The 22,591-nt window shown below is 40.5% G+C and overlaps 1 protein-coding gene across 4 annotated transcripts in view; it reads right to left on the minus strand.

Annotated features, from left to right (window-relative positions):
• Nucleotides 1-22,591, minus strand: part of Rundc3b (RUN domain containing 3B) — a 132,749-nt gene that overhangs the window by 41,825 nt on the left and 68,333 nt on the right. For all 4 annotated transcript variants that reach the window (XM_006503578.3, NM_001359961.1, NM_198620.1 and 1 more), the window contains exon 6: nucleotides 16,076-16,156. In XM_006503578.3, coding sequence (XP_006503641.1) covers nucleotides 16,076-16,156 — 81 coding nt within the window. The remainder of the gene's footprint in view (nucleotides 1-16,075; nucleotides 16,157-22,591) is intronic.

Below are 22,591 nucleotides of genomic sequence, written 5' to 3' on the forward strand. Positions count from 1 at the left end.
ATCATACAGATCTTTCACTTCCTTAGTTAGAGTCATGCCAAGATATTTTATATTATTTGTGACTATTGAGAAGGGTGTTGTTTCCCTAATTTCTTTCTCAGCCTGTTTATTCTTTGTATAGAGAAAGGCCATTGACTTGTTTGAGTTTATTTTATATCCAGCTACTTCACCGAAGCTGTTTATCAGGTTTAGGAGTTCTCTGGTAGAATTTTTAGGGTCACTTATATATACTATCATATCATCTGCAAAAAGTGATATTTTGACTTCCTCTTTTCCATTTTGTATCCCCTTGATCTCCTTTTGTTGTCGAATTGCTCTGGCTAATACTTCAAGTACTATGTTGAAAAGGTAGGGAGAAAGTGGGCAGCCTTGTCTAGTCCCTGATTTTAGTGGGATTGCTTCCAGCTTCTCTCCATTTACTTTGATGTTGGCTACTGGTTTGCTGTAGATTGCTTTTATCATGTTTAGGTATGGGCCTTGAATTCCTGATCTTTCCAAAACTTTTATCATGAATGGGTGTTGGATCTTGTCAAATGCTTTTTCTGCATCTAACGAGATGATCATGTGGTTTTTGTCTTTGAGTTTGTTTATATAATGGATTACATTGATGGATTTTCGTATATTAAACCATTCCTGCATCCCTGGAATAAAACCTACTTGGTCAGGATGGATGATTGCTTTAATGTGTTCTTGGATTCGGTTAGCGAGAATTTTATTGAGGATTTTTGCATCGATATTCATAAGAGAAATTGGTCTGAAGTTCTCTATCTTTGTTGGGTCTTTCTGTGGTTTAGGTATCAGAGTAATAGTGGCTTCATAAAATGAGTTGGGTAGAGTACCTTCTACTTCTATTTTGTGAAGTAGTTTGTGCAGAACTGGAATTAGATCTTCTTTGAAGGTCTGATAGAACTCTGAACTAAACCTATCTGGTCCTGGGCTTTTTTTTTTGGCTGGGATACTATTAATAACTGCTTCTATTTCTTTAGGTGATATGGGACTGTTTAGATGGTCAACTTGATCCTGATTCAACTTTGGTACCTGGTATCTGTCCAGAAATTTGTCCATTTCGTCCAGGTTTTCCAGTTTTGTTGAGTATAGCCTTTTGTAGAAGGATCTGATGGTGTTTTGGATTTCTTCAGGATCTGTTGTTATGTCTCCCTTTTCATTTCTGATTTTGTTAATTAGTATTTTGTCCCTGTGCCCTTTAGTGAGTCTAGCTAAGGGTTTATCTATCTTGTTGATTTTCTCAAAGAACCAACTCCTCGTTTGGCTAATTCTTTGAATAGTTCTTCTTGTTTCCACTTGGTTGATTTCACCCCTGAGTTTGATTATTTCCTGCCGTCTACTCCTCTTGGGTGAATTTGCTTCCTTTTTTTCCTAGGGCTTTTAGATGTGTTGTCAAGCTGCTAGTATGTGCTCTCTCCCGTTTCTTCTTGGAGGCACTCAGAGCTATGAGTTTCCCTCTTAGAAATGCTTTCATTGTGTCCCATAGGTTTGGGTACATTGTGGCTTCATTTTCATTAAACTCTAAAAAGTCTTTAATTTCTTTCTTTATTCCTTCCTTGACCAAGGTATCATTGAGAAGAGTGTTGTTCAGTTTCCACGTGAATGTTGGCTTTCCATTATTTATGTTGTTATTGAAGATCAGTCTTAGGCCATGGTGGTCTGATAGGATACATGGGACAATTTCAATATTTTTGTATCTGTTGAGGCCTGTTTTGTGACCAATTACATGGTCAATTTTGGAGAAGGTCCCGTGAGGTGCTGAGAAGAAGGTATATCCTTTTGTTTTAGGATAAAATGTTCTGTAGATATCTGTCAGGTCCATTTGTTTCATAACTTCTGTTAGTTTCAGTGTGTCCCTGTTTAGTTTCTGTTTCCACGATCTGTCCATTGATGAAAGTGGTGTGTTGAAGTCTCCCACTATTATTGTGTCAGGTGCAATGTGAGCTTTGAGCTTTACTAAAGTGTCTTTAATGAATGTGGCTGCCCTTGCATTTGGAGCGTAGATATTCAGAATTGAGAGTTCCTCTTGGAGGATTTTACCTTTGATGAGTATGAAGTGTCCCTCCTTGTCTTTTTTGATAACTTTGGGTTGGAAGTCGATTTTATCCGATATTAAAATGGCTACTCCAGCTTGTTTCTTCAGTCCATTTGCTTGGAAAATTGTTTTCCAGCATTTCACTCTGAGGTAGTGTCTGTCTTTTTCCCTGAGATGGGTTTCCTGTAAGCAGCAGAATGTTGGGTCCTGTTTGTGTAGCCAGTCTGTTAGTCTATGTCTTTTTATTGGGGAATTGAGTGCATTGATATTAAGAGATATTAAGGAAAAGTAATTGTTGCTGCCTTTTATTTTTGTTGTTAGAGTTGGCATTCTGTTCTTGTGGCTGTCTTCTTTTTGGTTTGTTGAGTGATTACTTTCTTGCTTGTTCTAGGGCGTGATTTCCGTCCTTGTATTGCTTCTTTTCTGTTATTATCCTTTGAAGGGCGGGATTCGTGGAAAGATATTGTGTGAATTTGGTTTTGTCGTGGAATACTTTGGTTTCTCCATCTATGGTAATTGAGAGTTTGGCCGGGTATAGTAGCCTGGGCTGGCATTTGTGTTCTCTTAGTGTCTGTATAACATCTATCCAGGCTCTTCTGGCTTTCATAGTCTCTGGTGAAAAGTCTGGTGTAATTCTGATAGGCCTTCCTTTATATATTACTTGACCTTTCTCCCTTACTGCTTTTAATATTCTATCTTTATTTAGTGCATTTGTTGTTCTGATTATTATGTGTCGGGAGGAATTTCTTTTCTGGTCCAGTCTATTTGGAGTTCTGTAGGCTTCTTGTATGATCATGGGCATCTCTTTCTTTATGTTTGGGAAGTTTTCTTCTATTATTTTGTTGAAGATATTAGCTGGCCCTTTAAGTTGAAAATCTTCATTCTCATCAATTCCTATTATCCGTAGGTTTGGTCTTCTCATTGTGTCCTGGATTACCTGGATGTTTTGAGTTAGGATCCTTTTGCATTTTGTATTTTCTTTGACTGTTGTGTCGATGTTCTCTATGGAATCTTCTGCACCTGAGATTCTCTCTTCCATTTCTTGTATTCTGTTGCTGATGCTCGCATCTATGGTTCCAGATCTCTTTCCTAGGGTTTCTATCTCCAGCGTTGCCTCGCTTTGGGTTTTCTTTATTGTGTCTACTTCCCCTTTTAGTTCTAGTATGGTTTTGTTCATTTCCATCACCTGTTTGGATGTGTTTTCCTGTTTTTCTTTAATGATTTCTACCTGTTTGGCTGTGTTTTCCTGCTTTTCTTTAAGGGCCTGTAACTCTTTAGCAGTGCTCTCCTGTAATTCTTTAAGTGACTTATGAAAGTCCTTCTTGATGTCCTCTATCATCATCATGAGAAATGTTTTTAAATCTGGGTCTAGATTTTCGGTTGTGTTGGGGTGCCCAGGACTAGGTGGGGTGGGAGTGCTGCGTTCTGATGATGGTGAGTGGTCTTGATTTCTGTTAGTAGGATTCTTACGTTTGCCTTTCGCCATCTGGTAATCTCTGAAGCTAGCTGTTTTAGTTGTCACTGTTAAGAGCTTGTTCTTCAGGTGACTCTGTTAGCCTCTATAAGCAGACCTGGAGGGTAGCACTCTTCTTAGTTTCAGTGGGCAGAGTATTCTCTGCAGGCAAGCTCTCTTCTTGCAGGGCAGGTACCCAGATATCTGGTATTCGAACCAGACTCCTGGCAGAAGTTGTGTTCCACTCACTAGAGGTCTTAGGATCCCGTGTGGAATCCTGTGTGGGCCCTTGCAGGTGTTGGGCGAGACTCCGCTGGCAAGGTAGCCCGGGGCTTGAGTGGAGCGGAAGGGGCTTGTGCCCCAGATCAGGCCCGGGTAGCCTGCTTCCCTATGTACCGCAGTCTCAGGTTCAGCGCGATTGGATTGGGTTGGGGCAGGCGCTGTGTTTCACTCACCAGGGGTCTTAGGATCCCGTGGGGAGTCCTGTGTGGGCCCTTGCAGGTGTTGGGCGAGACTCCACTGGCAAGGTAGCCCGGGGCTCGAGTCACCAGTAGCAAATTCTTTATGTAATTATTCATGCAACAAAGGAGGGATATGAGATTAAATAGTTCATTCACAGTCATCCTAATAGGAAATGGTGTTATGTAACAGACTCTTGATACTATCTTATTCTCTTTCAATGCCTTGCTGACCAAAGCTGCAAATGTTCCAATGGGTTGAATGAGCGGGAAATAAAACAAATGGGAGGGTCTGGAGAAGGAAAGGATGGGAAACCGATGTAATTATATTATACAATGTGAAGATAAGTAAACAAGGAAAAAAATTTAAATGTGGTATAAGTTGATAGGAGGCAACTCTGTGATAGCCTGTACGTTTTGGTAGAGTGCAGTTAATACATTATAATTCTTTAAGGTATATTTTTAGTTTAAAAGATACAAAAGTTCTTCAAATAGTTTAGTAGAAAATTATATTCAAGATTTTCTAAATGAGAATCTGGAGAGATGGCTTAGAGGTTATAAGAGAGCTCTAGCTGCTCTTCCAGAGACCCAGGCTTCCAGCAGCAATACGGCAGTTCACAAGCATCTTTAGCTCTAGTCCCAGGGTCTCTGACGTACACTTCTGCCCTGAGTAGGCAGCCGTCACATGCTGCACAGGCACACATGCTGGTAATATACCCACACATATAACAGAGATGAATAATAAAAATTATCTCAATATAAATATTTCAAAGAACAAAACATTTTAGGAATTTACACTGAAAAATTAATGGAATTTTAATACAAAGAAAAATTTTCATTTAATAATATTTCATTATTTATAGTTATTAAAAAGAGGGTAGTGATTATTATCAACTTCTTTATTAATGAAATTTTAAGTTTAATGTGACATATAACAAATCAACTGGATTATAAAATATCTAACCTGATAAGCTTTGATGAAATTTCTACAAGTATTATCTCCTTCAAATAAATATTTTTCATTTTATAAGTAGACACTGAAAAATCTAGAAGCTCTATTATTTAATTCTCAAAGCATGTCTACTGCACATAGCTAAGCACTATGCTAGGCACCAAGGAAATGTGAATAAAGCAAAACAAAAACCCTTGTCTTTTGTCACTGCAGGAAAGTGGATGCTTTTGGGCCAATATTCACTTATCAGTGAGTACATACCAAGGAGTACACATGGAGGGACTCATGGCTCCAGCTGCATATGTAACAGAGACGGCCTTGTTGGGCATAAATGGGAGGAGAGGCCCTTGGTCCTGTGAAGGCTCGATGCCCCAGTACAGAGGAATGTGAGGGCAGGGAGACAAGAGTGGGTGGGTGGGTAGGGGCACACCCTTATAGAAGCAGGAGAAGGGGGAATGGGATAGGGGTGTGTGTGTGTGTGTGTATGTGTGTGTGTGTGTGTGTTGTGAGGAAGTGGGGAAATTGCGAAAGGGGATAACATTTGAAATGTAAAAAAATAAAATATCCAATAAAAAATGTCTAAGAAAAAATAACAGGAGACGAAAGTCTTGAGCAGGAGAGAGAAAACAGAGGGTACAGATGTATGCAGGGTATATGATTCATGTATAATATAAACCTGAATAAAAATTATTTGGCTTTTTGTCAGTTTCTATTCTAGTGGAGGGAAGCAGGCAAGTAATATAACCAGTATTAAACAGACAGAATAACGTGGAAAGAAGTGAGGAAAGGCACTCCCAGGGGAGGGGAAGGTCAGTGACACCTGAGTAAGGTGGTATTCAGCAAAGCTTTGATGTAAGTCAGAGTGCTCGACACCAGTGCTAGCCCTCATTGTTAATGGGTTAACAACTAAATAACTAAAATAACTGAAATGAGCTCCATTTCTAGTTCCAGTTCTAAGACTTATTTTTACTGATACCAAATAAGTCACTACTTTCCCCAAGTTTACCTTTGACCTCTTTCTACTTGTCATTGGAAAGTGTAATTGATGGCTTTTATAAAGGTCTTGGTTTTTCATAAAGAAAAATCACTTGATTGAGAGGAAAAGCTCTGTTTTTTTTGTTTTTTGTTTTCTGATATACAGGTTGTTGGTCTAGTTACTCTTTCATCTAAGCCTAGAGAATGGTAAAAATAAAAGTAACCTAGCAACCTCTTTCCTGGGTAGAGGAGGGAAAAACTCAGACACTGATGGACTGATGGGCAGGCAGGCCTAGAGTGCTCAAGACACAGACCCGCTCTTGGGCTCTGTGGGAAGGACCGGCAACAGAGGAGTTCACAGACAAGCCCAGAGTTTTGCCTTTTACTTTGCGTTACACTGAAAGAAGTTAATACGGGTTTTCTAAAGCGGAGTAAAATATGACTCAGAGCTCAAGAGAATACTAGGCTGTTTTGTCAAGGATCAACTACAGTAGCCAAAGGGAGATACCACAGAGGCCATTGCAAAACTTCAGATGCAGGTTAAGGTGGAGTTGCTAAGATTTGACAATGATGTCATGTGGCTAAAAGCACAGAGAACTGAAGCAACTACAAACTTAATATCCTTAGGTTTATACTGCTGTGATAGGTTGGGGTTGTTGACTTTCTGGGTAGACAACCTTGGAGCCTCATTTAAAAGGGTCTATACTGGGGATGAAGGCACCCCAATGCCCCCTTTTATTTACTTATTTGCATTCATAGTTCCTGGCTTATAACTCCCATAGTCCTTGTTTTTTCCTAAGTGATTAGAACAATAAGGTTAATGTTATTTGGCCTTTTGTCCTTGGCTCCTGAAGCAGTTTTGGAACAGCTTCAGAGCAATAAAGATGAAAGGCTGGATTCTAATACTGGGGTACTGGAAATCTCAGAAAACAGAATCAAGTGTCTCTGTTGTCCCTGTCTGTCTCTTCTTCCTTCTCTCCCTCCTCTTACATCCTGGCCTCATTCACTCTATTCATCTGTTACAGATAGGAACAGGTAAGAAATGTCTCTTCCTAAACAGGCCACAGAAGCAAGAGTTATAGCGCAACCCTCCCCTGCCTTTTCTATTACAACTGGTCATCACTCTGACCCTGCCTGAGAACATCCTATTTCAGATGAACTCTTTCTCATACCTTGGAGGAAGAAGTGCTTCACAGAGAGGGGAAGTAGGCAGACAGCACAGGAACTCAGCTGAGCTACAGGACACCCAGCTGGTATCTGCTGCAGGCATACATGCTGGTGGAGAAAAATCCCTACATTTCTGGATCATCTGACATGTTCTGGGTTGTGACTGTGTAATAAGGGAGTTTGCTTTCCAGTTTGTCTTTTAAACTATGAAGTATGAAAGGATCTAGGAAAGGCATAATGAAGGAGAGGGAACAATTGCTGGGACAAAGAATAGAAGAGAAAGGATCAGATATAGTTCACAGGTCAAAGGCTGGTATTACACACAAAACAATGTATTAACCATGCTGAGAGGAGCAAGGGTACAGAGAACTTGGGATGTACTGTGTAGAAAGGGATGTTTAATGACATTTGTAATCAGACATGGTCTGACTCAGTAATTCTGTATGTGGAAATATTACTCTTCAGGAAATAAGACTATTTAAGGAAAAGATAATATGCTGAAATCATTCTGATTTAAAGTAAAAACAGGCCAGGGGGATGGCTCAGTGGATACTGCACTCACTGCAGAGGCTGAACCTGAGTTTAATCCCCATAGACCACATAGTGGAAGAAAAGAATTGACTTTGGCATGCTGTCCTCTGTATGCATGCTATGACATGCATAGCCACACACACATATGCATACCACATGTTCACGGGCATGCATGTACACACATACAAAGTATACAATAATTTTTGAAAACATGTGCAAAAAAACCTAAAGCCATGTGTGGTGCCAAAGCCTGTTATTACACTTTGTGAGGCTGAGGCAGGATGCTTTTGAGCTTGAGGGCAACCTGGGGTATAGAGTAAGCTCTAGGCTACCCTTCTTAATAATGATTCTCCTTCTCTCCTTCTCTCATTCTCTCCTTCTCTCATTCTCTTTCTCTCTCTCCCTCCCTCCCTCTCTCTCTCCCCCTCCCTTCCTCCCGCTCTCTCTCCTTCTCTCTCTCTCTCCCTCTCTCTCTCTCTCTCCCTCTCTTCCTCTCTCCCTCTCTCTTTCTCTCTTACTCTCCCACTCTCTCTCTCTCCTCTCTCTCTCTCCCTCTCTCTCCCTCTCTCTCCCTCTCTCTTCCTCTCTCCCTCTCTCTTTCTCTCTTTTTCTCTTTCTCATAATAAAGAGATGGAGGGATTAAGAGTTGATGGGGAAAACAGAAAAGCTGATTTAAAGTACCATAAAATAAAAACAATTAATACCTATTAAAATTTCAGCATAGAGTATATTCAAGAAAAAGGTATTTTTTTCTTGTTCTCCTATATAGTCCAGGATGGCCTGATTTTGAGCTCATCCTACCTCAGTCAGCCACATGCTGAGATCATAGGTGTGGAGCACTCCACTCAGTGAGAAAATGGTTAGTATTGTATCAAGTAGCAGTTTGATAAAAACAACTATTTTCTTACTGGTATACACCTTGAAACAGTGAATTAAATATGTAATATGTTTTAATATTTTCCTATTTATTTCATATTATAGTTTCAGAAGAATATATCTTCACTTAAAGAGAGGCATTTTAGTTAACACTGTAAAATAATCAACTTTACCAGCAATCAAAACAATATGATATAATTTTTCTCTTATAAATTTTGCCTCACTTTTAATACTTATGTGGAAAGAGTAAGAAGCAGGCATCCTCAAATATACCTGATATACTGAAATTGTATGGTCTCTCTGAATGGAAAATTTACAGTGTATTTGGAAAACTTTAATAAAACATATGCTAATTGTCCCAGGAATTCCTCTGTTGCTTTTGCATGGTTCTGTGCACTGCGTATCAGGTACTGATTACTGTGCCCAGAGAGCTGGTTGTATTCCAGACACTGGCATTGTCAAGCATCTCCTGTCTCAATGTTGTGTAAAAACTGTTCTCCATCGCATCTGAGCTGATCGGTCTATAGCTGGGAGGGAAGTTAAGATGAGACTTCAGAGTTCACCATGAAGGAGTCACTATGGGGCAGTCACCATCAGAACAGGAATGAAAAAGAAGACCAGGGGGAGACCAAGATGGCAGGAAAGCCACATGGCTGGAAAGTAGGCCAAGCCAGCCTAGTTGCAGGAGCTGAGAACTAGCCTATCTTAATGCCTGAAGCTTTTAATAAATATCAGCTTGCTGTGTTATTATTCAAAGCAAAGGAGGGTGTAGAAAGGCCTTGAACTTTTATGCTTTGTTAGGAATTCTTTTCATGTAAGAGAAAATCCTGTTTCCATATAAAATGTTAAAAAAACTATAAACTTGTTTGCTATAAAACTGCATGCAGTATTAATAAATGAACACTCTCTAAAAGTCTAACAGGTAAGCATAACTACTAACATGTGTGCAGTGTAGTGAATGCTGCTGTAGAAGGAAGGTTCAGCACACGTGAGATTGTTCCCGTATGCTGTTTAAAGGAGAAAGCACTGCGGCTGGCTATTATTTGCATCTCTATTAAGGAAAATATGTCTGCGCCTAGAAAAAAACTGGAAATGCTCCTAACAGCTATTTCTTGAGGGTAATTAGTGACAGAATCATTGTGTCTACCTTTCTGTACTTTCATTTTCCTCAGTGAATATGTCTTACTCTCTAATTAATCTAAAGGCAGCACTGTGGAGGTGAGACTCTCATAGCATTCGGGCTTCAATGTGAAGTATCCACACACACCCAGTGTGGGCTCTCACTTTGAAGCTGGCAGAATTGCCTCTGGAGGAGGCAGGCCCTCAGGAGGGTGCATAGCTGTGGGAGGAGGTTCCTGGGAGTATTTTTGAAGAGTATACCACTCCCCGTTTCCTCTCTCTCCTCTACTTCTTCTGTGCCTTTTAGTGAGAGGTCATCATGAGGTTATGGTCAAGAGCATGACACCAAAGAACCACATGCTGGATCTTCTAAAACTGACAGCCACATACATCTTTTCTCCTTTGTTTAAGTCAGAAAATTGTGTTTTTTTCTTGCCCTGCTATGGAGTTCAGGCTGGCCCTGAATTTGAGCTCATCGTACCTCAACCAGTCACTTGCTGGGATCATTCAGTGTGGAGCACTACACTTAGGGAGAAAAATGGTTAGCAGTTTAAGTCAGATATTTAGCCATAAAAAAAAAGAAAGTAACTAATGTAGATGTCCTTTAAAAATTAAGATCCCTGGGCTAAATTTGGGGATTCGCCTACAGTGAAGAGGTACTGGTAACTTAAGAAAGTAGTTCCAGACATTTCCATAAGAAGGAAGAGAGGGAGGAGTCAGATAGAAGAGGCTTGGCAGTAGCAAAAAAAGATAGTGCAGCCATGTCTGTGACATTTAAAAAAAAAGATTGCCACTGTTACGTGAGCAATCTAATGACCTGAAACCCTCTAAGAACTGCACTTTCAGTAAACTCAGAGCAAATGTCACAGAACCATACACTAAAACCAGGCCAACAAAATAATTCTTGTTAGGGAGGAAGTAACTGAGTAAGAACTCAGTGAGGGAGAAACCTGACTGGATCCAGAGTCTGGAGGGGAATATAGACTCAGACTACAAGCAGCAACAGTCACAACAAAACTTATGAACCCAAGATTAACTTCCATGACTCAACCCTACAAAGGACAGCTCTGAGGTACGGAGGGCATTCTCAAATGCACTCTTACCACACCACCCAGAGGTGTAACCGGCATCTGTGAACTGACCCGTGAAGAAACCATTCATCATTTGCCAGAGTCAGAAATTCAATCTTTAGAAAGGAGAGGTGTGACAGGCAGCTGGGAGCCCAGGAAGGAAAACTGAGATGTGAAACTAAAAGCAGTGGACAGGCTACACTACATCCAAGGGGAGATGAAACACCAGGATATTCTAAGGAAACACAAACTTAAGGCCCATGCCACAGGAGGAAATGCATGCCTAGTACTGCAAGTCTGGCCAATAACCCATGACTGGGGAACTTATAGACCCTGAAGATAAGGCTATTATTGTTAATTATACTGTTAGTTTAGTGCACTGCATGGACATGGTATCAACTTCCTTCTAAATCTGTGCCTTTATACCCATAGGTTGGTGCAGCCCCTGGACTTCACCAGAGAAGTTTCCTGGGGGCTGAGACTCATGATTGTTCAGTGTGTAGAGAATAAGTGTCTGTGGAGTACTTGGTCATAAATGGGACATTTGTATCACACCTCTACCCACAAGGTTCAGGGACCTCAAGGAGGAAAGACTGTACAAAGACTGTGAGATGAACTTGGTTAGGGAAGACTCAAGCACATCTCCTCTCCTGGATCTGAGAGGACTACTGCTTTCCTGAGCTCATAGCAGCAGTAGTTGCTGCACTAAGTTAGAAGCCTGTCAACATTTCAGCCCTCAGGTGTAGTTGACTGTTGCTGGACAAAGACAGGTCAACGTTTAAGGGCATGGTCTCTGGTAAGAGGGCCATGTCCAGTAGATGGCTCCACATGTGTGAGCATATGGACAGCACAGAGTGGACTCAGGGGGTTAGTAGACTACTAAAGAGGATATGACGTTCAAGCGGGAGAGGGTGGGATGAATGTAGGAGTTAAGGGGAAGGCTGGAGTGACTGCGGTCAAAATGCATTGCATTCATGAACAGAATTCTGAAATGATAAAAATACTATAGTAAAAATAAAGAGAGCGTAGACTGAAGGAGAAAATGAAAAGAGGTAACAATGAACGCTAGCAAGGATGTGAATGAAAGGGAAGCTGATACACTTTTGGCAGAAATGTAAAATAGTTCAGAGGAATAAAAGCCAGCACAAAGGTTTCTCAAAAGCCCAAGGCTACATTTACCACCTGAGCCAGATATAGCTCCTGGGCTTGCAGACTCCAAGTCAGAGCCTCACAGAGACACTTGCACCATGTTTATAATGCACTTAGCTAGATTCTGGAACCAACCTAGGGATCCTCTAACAGTAGACAGGACAAAGAACATGTGGTACATAGACTTAACTGAATTTTTCTCAGCCATAAAGAAGAACAACATCATGCTTTCAGGAAAACGGAAATAACTGGAAATAATCATATTAAGTGAATTTAGCCATCCTGGGAGACGTAAACACAGTGGTTCCTAGATGTTTTAATGCTACATCAAGTCATGTGTGTATGTGACATAAAGAAGAAGTGAAACCATCTAGGAAACACAGGTTCAAGGAGTGAAAGAGTGGGAAAAGGAGGGATCATGGTGAAAAAAAAACTTACCAACATACAGTATTTAGTTATATGAAAAAGTTAAAGAACATTAGGAACTTTACAGATTTTTAAAAAACTGTCTCCCAAGTCAATGAGGCAATTCCAATTCCAGACTGTGTGTGGATTCTCAGTAACAATCAGCATGGCTCAAACACTCCGCAAGGGACACCTCCATGTCAGAATTGCTAACTGGCTCCTCACTAGATTTTGCTTCTCAACTTTGAATCCTTTATACAAGACATAAGACACTTCAGTATTTTATGAATCAGCTCCATTTTGCCTGTTGGGGTGAGGGTGATCCCAGCTGGTGACTGATTGATGTGTAGCTATTTCCTTGGAACCCTGCAGGGGGCTTACAACACCTCAGCAAGCTAATTAACATTACAAGACTCCAAAAGCACAGAAGTCCCTCTACTCATAAAGTCTTCTGGGGAGCTCAGGCCAAGCTGTGCAGGGCGCTCAAGGGGAACATGGGCGGGGGGGGGGGGGGGGCCCGGCAGTGGCAGGCGGATTTCTGAGTTCAAGGGGAACATTTGTCTAAGAGCCACTATGGCAGGCAGCAATGTGGCCTTTCCAGAGAACCTGCTACCTTACACTCACCCTTTCCCTGGCAGTAACCCCTCACCCATGCTCATGGTACGAACAGCAAGAAAGGCAGTGGGACACCAGGCTACTCTTTTTTTTGGGGGGTGGGGGTGGGGTTTTTGGTTTTTTGAGACAAGGTTTCTCTGTATAGCCCTGGCTGTCCTGGAACTCACTTTGTAGACCAGGCTGGCCTTGAACTCAGAAATCCGCCTGCCTCTGTCGCCCCTGCTGGGATTAAAGGCGTGCGCCACCACGCTCGGCCAGGCTACTCTTAGGTGGAATAATTGCTCTGGTCTGCTGTCAACACAAGTCCCCAGAAAAGTTACAAATATTTTTACTTGAAATCTCTTGAGGATCAGAGGTGAGGAAGACACAGCATCTGTTCCCAACACCGGGAGTAACTGGGACCAGCGGAACCAGGCACATAGGAACTCTGCCAGACAAGTGGCACGGGTTCCTTCGGGCCTGTCTGAGCAGACCTTGGGCACAAGCTCCACAGCCAGCCCAATACCCAGACGCAGCTCCACTCCCAGGCGCTCTACCACAGCCAGGATCAGAGGATCACAGGACCCTAGAAGCTTGGTCACACCAGGATCTCAAGGTTCCAAAGGCAGCTTGACTCCCAGGAGTTCAGACACACCGAGGATCTCAGGATCCTGGATCCCAGAACCACAGGGTCACAGAGACAGCTGGACTCGGAGAGTTCTTACACAACCAGGATCACAGGAAGGACAGGCTCCAGTCAGACATAGCCAGGGCAGGTACAACTGGGCATAACCAGCAAAGAGTGAGACTGAAGGCTTCGCTTGATATTTACAATTACTTTATCAATTATGTAGAAGAATACTTTATAGGTTACTCTTTTTCTGAGATGTATGCTTTTCAAAATCATCACAGCCAATGAACCAGAATCTTAGCCTCACCTATTGTCTGTGCCACCCTCTAAGCAGAACCATTGTTTATTGAAACAGTTGATGAATGACTTCATGGATAGACCATCTTAATACACACACCATTTCTTAAATGAATGTAACCTGCTTCCTGCGGGCTGAGAATGACGACAATCACTCAAGTCAAATAGCTTTAACTATAGCAGAAAACCTGTATCCAAAAATTGTACCTACAATTCATTTCTTGAGCAGCATAACTGTCAACTCTTAGCTTATCTACTCTGGAGAGGTAAAATCATTTGGTGATGTGAGAGACATTCAAGTACAGCCTTTTTACAATGAACTCCAATGTCCAAAAACTGTTCTTATTTTGTGTTTGTACCACAGTAAGAGCCAAGAGCTCTACTAAAAACAAAACAAACAAAGAGACTTTATCTATTTTTGTTCATTAAAAAACTAATAGTGATGTATTCTTTTAAAATAACATACAGTTAACATATTTGGAGTTATTTAAAATTTATATTGAGAAAATATTTTCAGTATTGTTGTAGACAAACATCTACATAAGACTGTTCAATTAATTGTTTTATATCAAACAACTTTTATATAACACTCATTTTTACTGTTATAATATTTTATGAATTTTAAAGAATATGATAAAAAACGAAAGGTATTTCAGGTTTTGAAGGGGGGGCTCTCCCGGAGGAGTTGGGGTACAAAAGGAAAAGAAGAATGTGATAAAAGTCTATTTACTCAAAATATGTTTTTAAATGTTAACAAATTCAGATAAATTGAAATTATGTATTTTTCTCATCATAATGCAATAAAACTTAAAACAAAAAAAAGAAAAGAAAAGAAAAGAAAGAAATCTCTTACTAGTGCGTGGTTTGCTTGGAGTCAGGAATTGTACTTTTCATTCAAAAGTTTCTAATGTTTTACACACACACACACACACACACACACACACACACACACTGGCATTTAAGAAAATGTCTTTTTAGCCGGGCGTGGTGGCACACGCCTTTAATCCCAGCACTCGGTAGGCAGAGGCAGGCGGATTTCTGAGTTCGAGACTAGCCTGGTCTACAGAGTGAGTTCCAGGACAGCCAGGGCTACACAGAGAAACCTTGTCTTGAAAAACCAAAAAAAAAAAACAAAAAAAAAACAAAAACAAAAAGAAAATGTCTTTTTAAGCTACGCATAGTAGCGCACGCCTTTGGTGCCAGCAAGCAGGAGGCAGAGGCAGGTGGATCTCTGTGAATTAGAGGCTGGCCTGGTCTACATAGTGAGTTCCAGAAGAGCTAGGGCTAGAGAGAGACCTTGTAGTCTCAAAAGAAAGAAAGAGAGAGAGAGAGAGAGAGACAGACAGACAGACAGACAGACATAGAAAATGTCTTTCCTAGATTAGATATGCAACACATATTCATTGAATACTTATATCCCTTTATTACATGTATATATAATTTACAGAGTACCTTATAACTTTGGCCTGACTACAATGTTTAAGTATAATAGATTTTTCATGCTGTTTGCAAGATTAGGAAACTAAAAAATATTTACAGATTTCATTTAATTAAATTTCAATGAAATTATAGGAAATCCAGAGTTCTTACACAATGTTACACATACTAGTAGTGGGATTAATTGCTAGACAATTTTTTTTTTAATAAACGTAAAGGTTAAGGGTCAGTGAACTTGTAATTGAATTTACCTAAAATAACTGAAATTTTACATTAGAAATGATAGGGAAATTTATTTCTTCAAAATGGACCATACTCAGATGAACTATAGTTCTGAAGTTTCAGTGGAATATTTCAGAGCAGAAATAGTTGCAATTCTTTTATAATTACGATAGTAATATAGATATTTTTATTTAAGCTACACACGAAGATTAAGATAAAAGTTGTGCTTTTTCATAAATATTGAAAATGCAATTAGAGGCTGAACTCACTAATAATCTCTCAATGCCCCCCCCCATGTGTGTATGTGTGTGTGTGTATACATTCACAGAGGTCAACTTTGGGTGTCTTTCTCTATGGCTCTCCATCTTATTTTTTGAGACTAGGTCTCTTTCTTAGAGTCTGCAGCTCATTAGTTCAGCTGGACTGCCCTGCCATGAGTTCTGGGGAACCACCTGCCTTTCACTGCCCAGGTTACAAACCCATCCCACTATGGCTATCTTTTATGTGACTTTTACTGATACTAAGTTAGAAATTCTTGTTTGTAAGGCAAGCACTTTATTCACTAAACCAAATCATAGTTCTGACTAATAATTTCTGGTAAGAAATTAATGTTGCATACAAAGTTTAAATCAGGTAAAACTTATTCAAAGCATTAAGTTACAATTAAGATTTCAACTACTTTTCAAAATGGCAAGTACCTTTGTTCAAACTTCAAATATGGTGTATAGTCTATCACAGCAGGGAAGGTGCCATCTAATCCTTCTCCCTTTAGGCAGAAGCTAAGAAAGCAGAAAAACACTCATGTTAGTTCATAAATCATAGAGTTATAACTTCATAGGAATTTTTCATAATTTAATTGTTACTTGTTATAAATAAGTACCTTAAATGTTCTATTTTCAATACTAATAAATATTATTCAAGTCAGTACATTATTACATAAATAATGGTTTATTGTTTCATAAAGCAAAATTAAAATTTACTGAGAAATAAATCTGTTTTAATCACTATTCTATTGCCGTAAAGACACACCATGACCACAGCAACTCTTACCAATAAAAAGCATTTAATTGGGGGCTTGCTCACAGTTACAGAGGCTTAGTCCATTATCATTATGGTAGGAGCATGGTGGCAGGGAGGTGTGCTGCTAGAGTAGTGAGAGCTGCATCCAGATCCATAAGCAGAGGTGGGGGACAGAGGGAGTTGTGGGGGGAGGGAGGGACAGAAACAGAGAGAGACACACTGGGTGTGGCATGGGATTTTGAAACCTTAAAACACATTCCCTCCAACAAGGCCACCCCTATTCCAACAGAGCTCCACCTCCTAATCCTTGTAATCCTTTCAAACAGCTCAGCCCCTGGGGACTAAGGATTCAAACACATGCGCCTATGGGAACCTTTATTAGTCAAACAACCACACAACTTAAACTACATTTTTCTATTTGGCAATATGTTGACTTTTATTGGACATTCAAAATGTCACCAGAGAATGTTGAAAAGATCTGTCTCCCATGTTTAAATACACATTCTCAGGTGACACTGTGTAGCCCCTAGAAAGGTCTGATTAACCAGTAAACAAACATTTTCTAAACTATCTAAATAAGTGAAAAGGCTTGCAACTTAGATTTCTAAGTGGTGCTGAACAATCTTTTAATCTCTAGTTATCTTCTTCTGAGATCATAAGACCAAGAAAATGATTAAGCAACTTGCCCAAAGGCACTCTGTGATGCTCACAATGCCAATAAAGGAAATCTAAATCTCTTCACTAACCCAGCAATCTCTACTTTTCTATAACACATACAAAAAGATAAAAAGGTATTTGGTTTATGATTACTATTGCTAAAAGTTTCAGTGTAGTGTTACAGACATTATCCCATCTTTAAACAAAACTTGTCTTAAAACAACTAAAACATGAACAACAAAAGTCAAACCCTCCAAAAGTGTAAATGTAGAAAAACCTATAAAAATATTCCAGAGAAAAAGATATAACCTATGAACTCCACCCTTTTAATTTTGTTCCAAAGTTTGACTGCTAAAATATTCCTTTTAACATATTTATACAAAGAGTATGCGTTTGCTTTTCCAGGCTTGAGTAAGAACAGAGTTAAAGCGGCAGCACTCCTTCATTTTCACAAACACTACTGACTTATGTTAAGGTACTTGCTTTCTCACTCATCACAGTGTCCGTGAACAATAACCAGTGAGATGCCTCAGCAGGCACACACTTGCTGCAAAAGCCTGGTGACTGTAGGTGGAAGGAAAGAAGCAATCCATAAAGGCTCCCCAATGTCTGTGCATTCAAGTGTGCACACACACACACACACACACACACACACACACATACACACACAAGTGTATACACACACACACACACACACACACACACACACACAAGTGTATACACACACACACACACATACACACACAAGTGTATACACACACACACACACACATACACACACATACACATACACACACACAAGTGTATACACACACACACACACACACACACACACACACACACACACGCTGTGGATTAAACATAAGTATCCCTAAAGGCTGTTTTGAACATGTGTTGCCCTGCCAATGGCATTGTTTGAGATGGTTATGGAATCTTTAAAAGGTGGAGTCTTGATGGAGGAAGCTGTCAGTGAGGGAGGGCTTGCACTTTTGTAGCTTAGCCTCACTTGATGTTCTCACTCTGCTTTCTGAGTGGGGATGTGATATGGTCTGCTAGTCACCATCTCTGTCTTCCCTACTTGCTATGTCTTCCCTGCTATAATGGATTCTAGCTCTCTGACACTACAAATAAAAATAAAACGCCTTCTCCCAAACTGTTTATGTCAAGGAATTTTATCAAGCAACACAAAAGACGTGAATACATAAATAGTACCAGAAATGAGTCATTATTGTGGTAAACCAGACCATGTAGTTTTAGGCCTTTATTATATAGAAGGAATATGTAAGATTTTAGAAATTTGGGTTGGAAAGCCATTAAATGTTGTAAGCAGAGCTTAATAGGGCATTTTGATGGAACCTTGGAAGACAGCAATGTTACCTGGCAATAGCAAGCCAGAGAAACTTGGACAGTAGAGACCCAGCTAGTGAGGTTTCAGAGAAAAACAAAGATTCTAACATGAATGTGTTATTTTGGCAAAGAATCTGCATTTGGCTCATATTCTGAGAACTTATATGAGACAGAATTTAAAGGGATTGGACTAATTTCCTTGACAGAAGAAATTTCAAGAAAGCACAGCGTTAATGGAGTGGCATGATTATTTTTGATTGAGCTTATTCAGTTCTACAAGGAAAAGGAACACATGGTGCTGGAGCAGGGAAATGTGCAGAGGACAAGAGCGAGCATTGGGACGCTTAAGGTTCCAGTCAAGCCTAAAGAGACTACTTGCTAGAGAGATGAATGCCATTAAGAAAAAGCCTTCTGCTCTGCACCTGAGCAACAGGAAAGGTACCCTGAGGGCAAGATCCCATATACCAAAGGCTCTGACTTTTGAAAGGAGATAGCCTGACAGATTTCCTGCTCTTGGAAAGCAACTCTACAGGATTTTTTTAAAAATCAGTTTTAGCATACAGAATCTGCTACAACTAGGTCCTAGGAGGCCAGGCTCCACCCAAGCTAGAAGCAGAACTAAGCAGTGAGTCTCTGGTGATAGCATAATAGATGCAAGTCTGAGGGGATCCGAGACTCTTTTCCCAAGAATTCAGAAAGCTGCTGATGGTAGGCAATGTGTGACAGCGTGACAGGCTGGAATCCCTAGAAAGAGGCCCTAGGAGGCCATTGCATGAAGCTGTGAAGGTAAAGGCAAGATTATAGTGTAGACTCTAAGATGCTGGATATATCTGGGCAATGAAATATATTTTGAGGACAGCTGCAGACCAGGAGTGAAAACAGTCCAAGAGAGTGGCATATATTGCAGGGTGCATGGTGTATGGAGGTTTAGACACATACACCCTTTGGAACTAAAGCCAAAGACACTGGACATACAACTACAGGATTTGGTGCTGGCCTGCTGAAGTTCCTGCTTCGGACTAGTCTCAATATGCTTGCATTCATCTTGGTCCGGGACCCGCCGAACTTAGGAAATTAGTCTGAACAGGTGAGAGGGTGCGCCAGAGAACCTGACAGCTTCTGGAACAGGCAGAAGCACAGAGGCGCTGAGGCAGCACCCTGTGTGGGCCGGGGACAGCCGGCCACCTTCCGGACCGGAGGACAGGTGCCCACCCGGCTGGGGAGGCGGCCTAAGCCACAGCAGCAGCGGTCGCCATCTTGGTCCCGGGACTCCAAGGAACTTAGGGATTTAGTCTGCTTAGGTGAGAGTCTGTACCACCTGGGAACTGCCAAAGCAACACAGTGTCTGAGAAAGGTCCTGTTTTGGGCCTTCTTCTTCGGCCAGGAGGAGGTCCAAATACAAGATATCTGCGCACCTTCCCTGTAAGAGAGCTTGCCAGCAGAGAGTGCTCTGAGCACTGAAACTCAGAGGAGAGAATCTGTCTCCCAGGTCTGCTGATAGACGGTAACAGAATCACCAGAAGAACAATCTCTAAACAGAGTCAACTATAACTACTAACTCCAGAGATTACCAGATGGCGAAAGGTAAACGGAGGAATCTTACTAACAGGAACCAAGACCACTCACCATCACCAGAACCCAGCACACCCACTTCGCCCAGTCCAGGGAACCCCAACACACCTGAGAACCTAGACCTAGATTTAAAAGCATATCTCATGATGATGGTAGAGGACATCAAGAAGGACTTTAATAAATCACTTAAAGAAATACAGGAGAACACTGCTAAAGAGTTACAAGTCCTTAAAGAAAAACAGGAAAACACAATCAAACAGGTAGAAGTCCTTACAGAAAAAGAGGAAAAAACATACAAACAGGTGATGGAAATGAACAAAACCATACTAGACCTAAAAAGGGAAGTAGACACAATAAAGAAAACTCAAAGCGAGGCAACACTAGAGATAGAAACCCTAGGAAAGAAATCTGGAACCATAGATTTGAGCATCAGCAACAGAATACAAGAGATGGAAGAGAGAATCTCAGGTGCAGAAGATTCCATAGAGAACATCGGCACAACAATCAAAGAAAATGCAAAATGCAAAAAGATCCTAACTCAAAATATCCAGGAAATCCAGGACACAATAAGAAGACCAAACGTACGGATAATAGGAGTGGATGAGAATGAAGATTTTCAACTCAAAGGTCCAGCAAACATCTTCAACAAAATTATTGAAGAAAACTTCCCAAATCTAAAGAATGAGATGCATATGAACATACAAGAAGCCTACAGAACTCCAAATAGACTGGACCAGAAAAGAAATTCCTCCCGACACATAATAATCAGAACATCAAATGCACTAAATAAAGATAGAATACTAAAAGCAGTAAGGGAAAAAGGTCAAGTAACATATAAAGGCAAGCCTATCAGAATTACACCAGATTTTTCACCAGAGACTATGAAAGCCAGAAGAGCCTGGACAGATGTTATACAGACACTAAGAGAACACAAACTGCAGCCCAGGCTACTATACCCAGCCAAACTCTCAATTATCATAGAGGGAGAAACCAAAGTATTCCACGACAAAACCAAATTCACGCATTATCTCTCCACGAATCCAGCCCTTCAAAGGATAATAACAGAAAAAAACCAACACAAGAACGGGAACAACGCCCTAGAAAAAACAAGAAGGTAATCCCTCAACAAACCTAAAAGAAGACAGCCACAAGAACAGAATGCCACCTTTAACAACTAAAATAACAGGAAGCAACAATTACTTTTCCTTAATATCTCTTAACATCAATGGTCTCAACTCGCCAATAAAAAGACATAGACTAACAAACTGGCTACACAAACAAGACCCAACATTTTGCTGCTTACAGGAAACTCATCTCAGAGAAAAAGATAGACACTACCTCAGAATGAAAGGCTGGAAAACAATTTTCCAAGCAAATGGTATGAAGAAACAAGCAGGAGTAGCCATCCTAATATCTGATAAGATTGACTTCCAACCCAAAGTCATCAAAAAAGACAAGGAGGGACACTTCATTCTCATCAAAGGTAAAATCCTCCAAGAGGAACTCTCAATTCTGAATATCTATGCTCCAAATACAAGAGCAGCCACATTCACTAAAGAAACTTTAGTAAAGCTCAAAGCACACATTGCGCCTCACACAATAATAGTGGGAGACTTCAACACACCACTTTCACCAATGGACAGATCATGGAAACAGAAACTAAACAGGGACACACTGAAACTAACAGAAGTGATGAAACAAATGGATCTGACAGATATCTACAGAACATTTTACCCTAAAACAAAAGGATATACCTTCTTCTCAGCACCTCATGGTACCTTCTCCAAAATTGACCACATAATAGGTCACAAATCAGGCCTCAACAGATTCAAAAATATTGAAATTGTCCCATGTATCCTATCAGATCACCATGCACTAAGGCTGATCTTCAATAACAAAATAAATAACAGAAAGCCAACATTCACATGGAAACTGAACAACACTCTTCTCAATGATACCTTGGTCAAGGAAGGAATAAAGAAAGAAATTAAAGACTTTTTAGAGTTTAATGAAAATGAAGCCACAACGTACCCAAACCTTTGGGACACAATGAAAGCATTTCTAAGAAGGAAACTCATAGCTATGAGTGCCTTCAAGAAAAAACGGGAGAGAGCACATACTAGCAGCTTGACAACACATCTAAAAGCTCTAGAAAAAAAGGAAGCAAATTCACCCAAGAGGAGTAGACGGCAGGAAATAATCAAACTCAGGGGTGAAATCAACCAAGTGGAAACAAGAAGAACTATTCAAAGAATTAACCAAACGAGGAGTTGGTTCTTTGAGAAAATCAACAAGATAGATAAACCCTTAGCTAGACTCACTAAAGGGCACAGGGACAAAATCCTAATTAACAAAATCAGAACTGAAAAGGGAGACATAACAACAGATCCTGAAGAAATCCAAAACACTATCAGATCCTTCTACAAAAGGCTATACTCAACAAAACTGGAAAACCTGGACGAAATGGACAAATTTCTGGACAGATACCAGGTACCAAAGTTGAATCAGGATCAAGTTGACCTTCTAAACAGTCCCATATCCCCTAAAGAAATAGAAGCAGTTATTAATAGTCTCCCAGCCAAAAAAAGCCCAGGACCAGACGGGTTTAGTGCAGAGTT

The sequence above is a fragment of the Mus musculus genome, chromosome 5, assembly GCF_000001635.26.
Source record: "Mus musculus strain C57BL/6J chromosome 5, GRCm38.p6 C57BL/6J".
NCBI classification, from domain to species: Eukaryota; Metazoa; Chordata; class Mammalia; order Rodentia; family Muridae; genus Mus; species Mus musculus.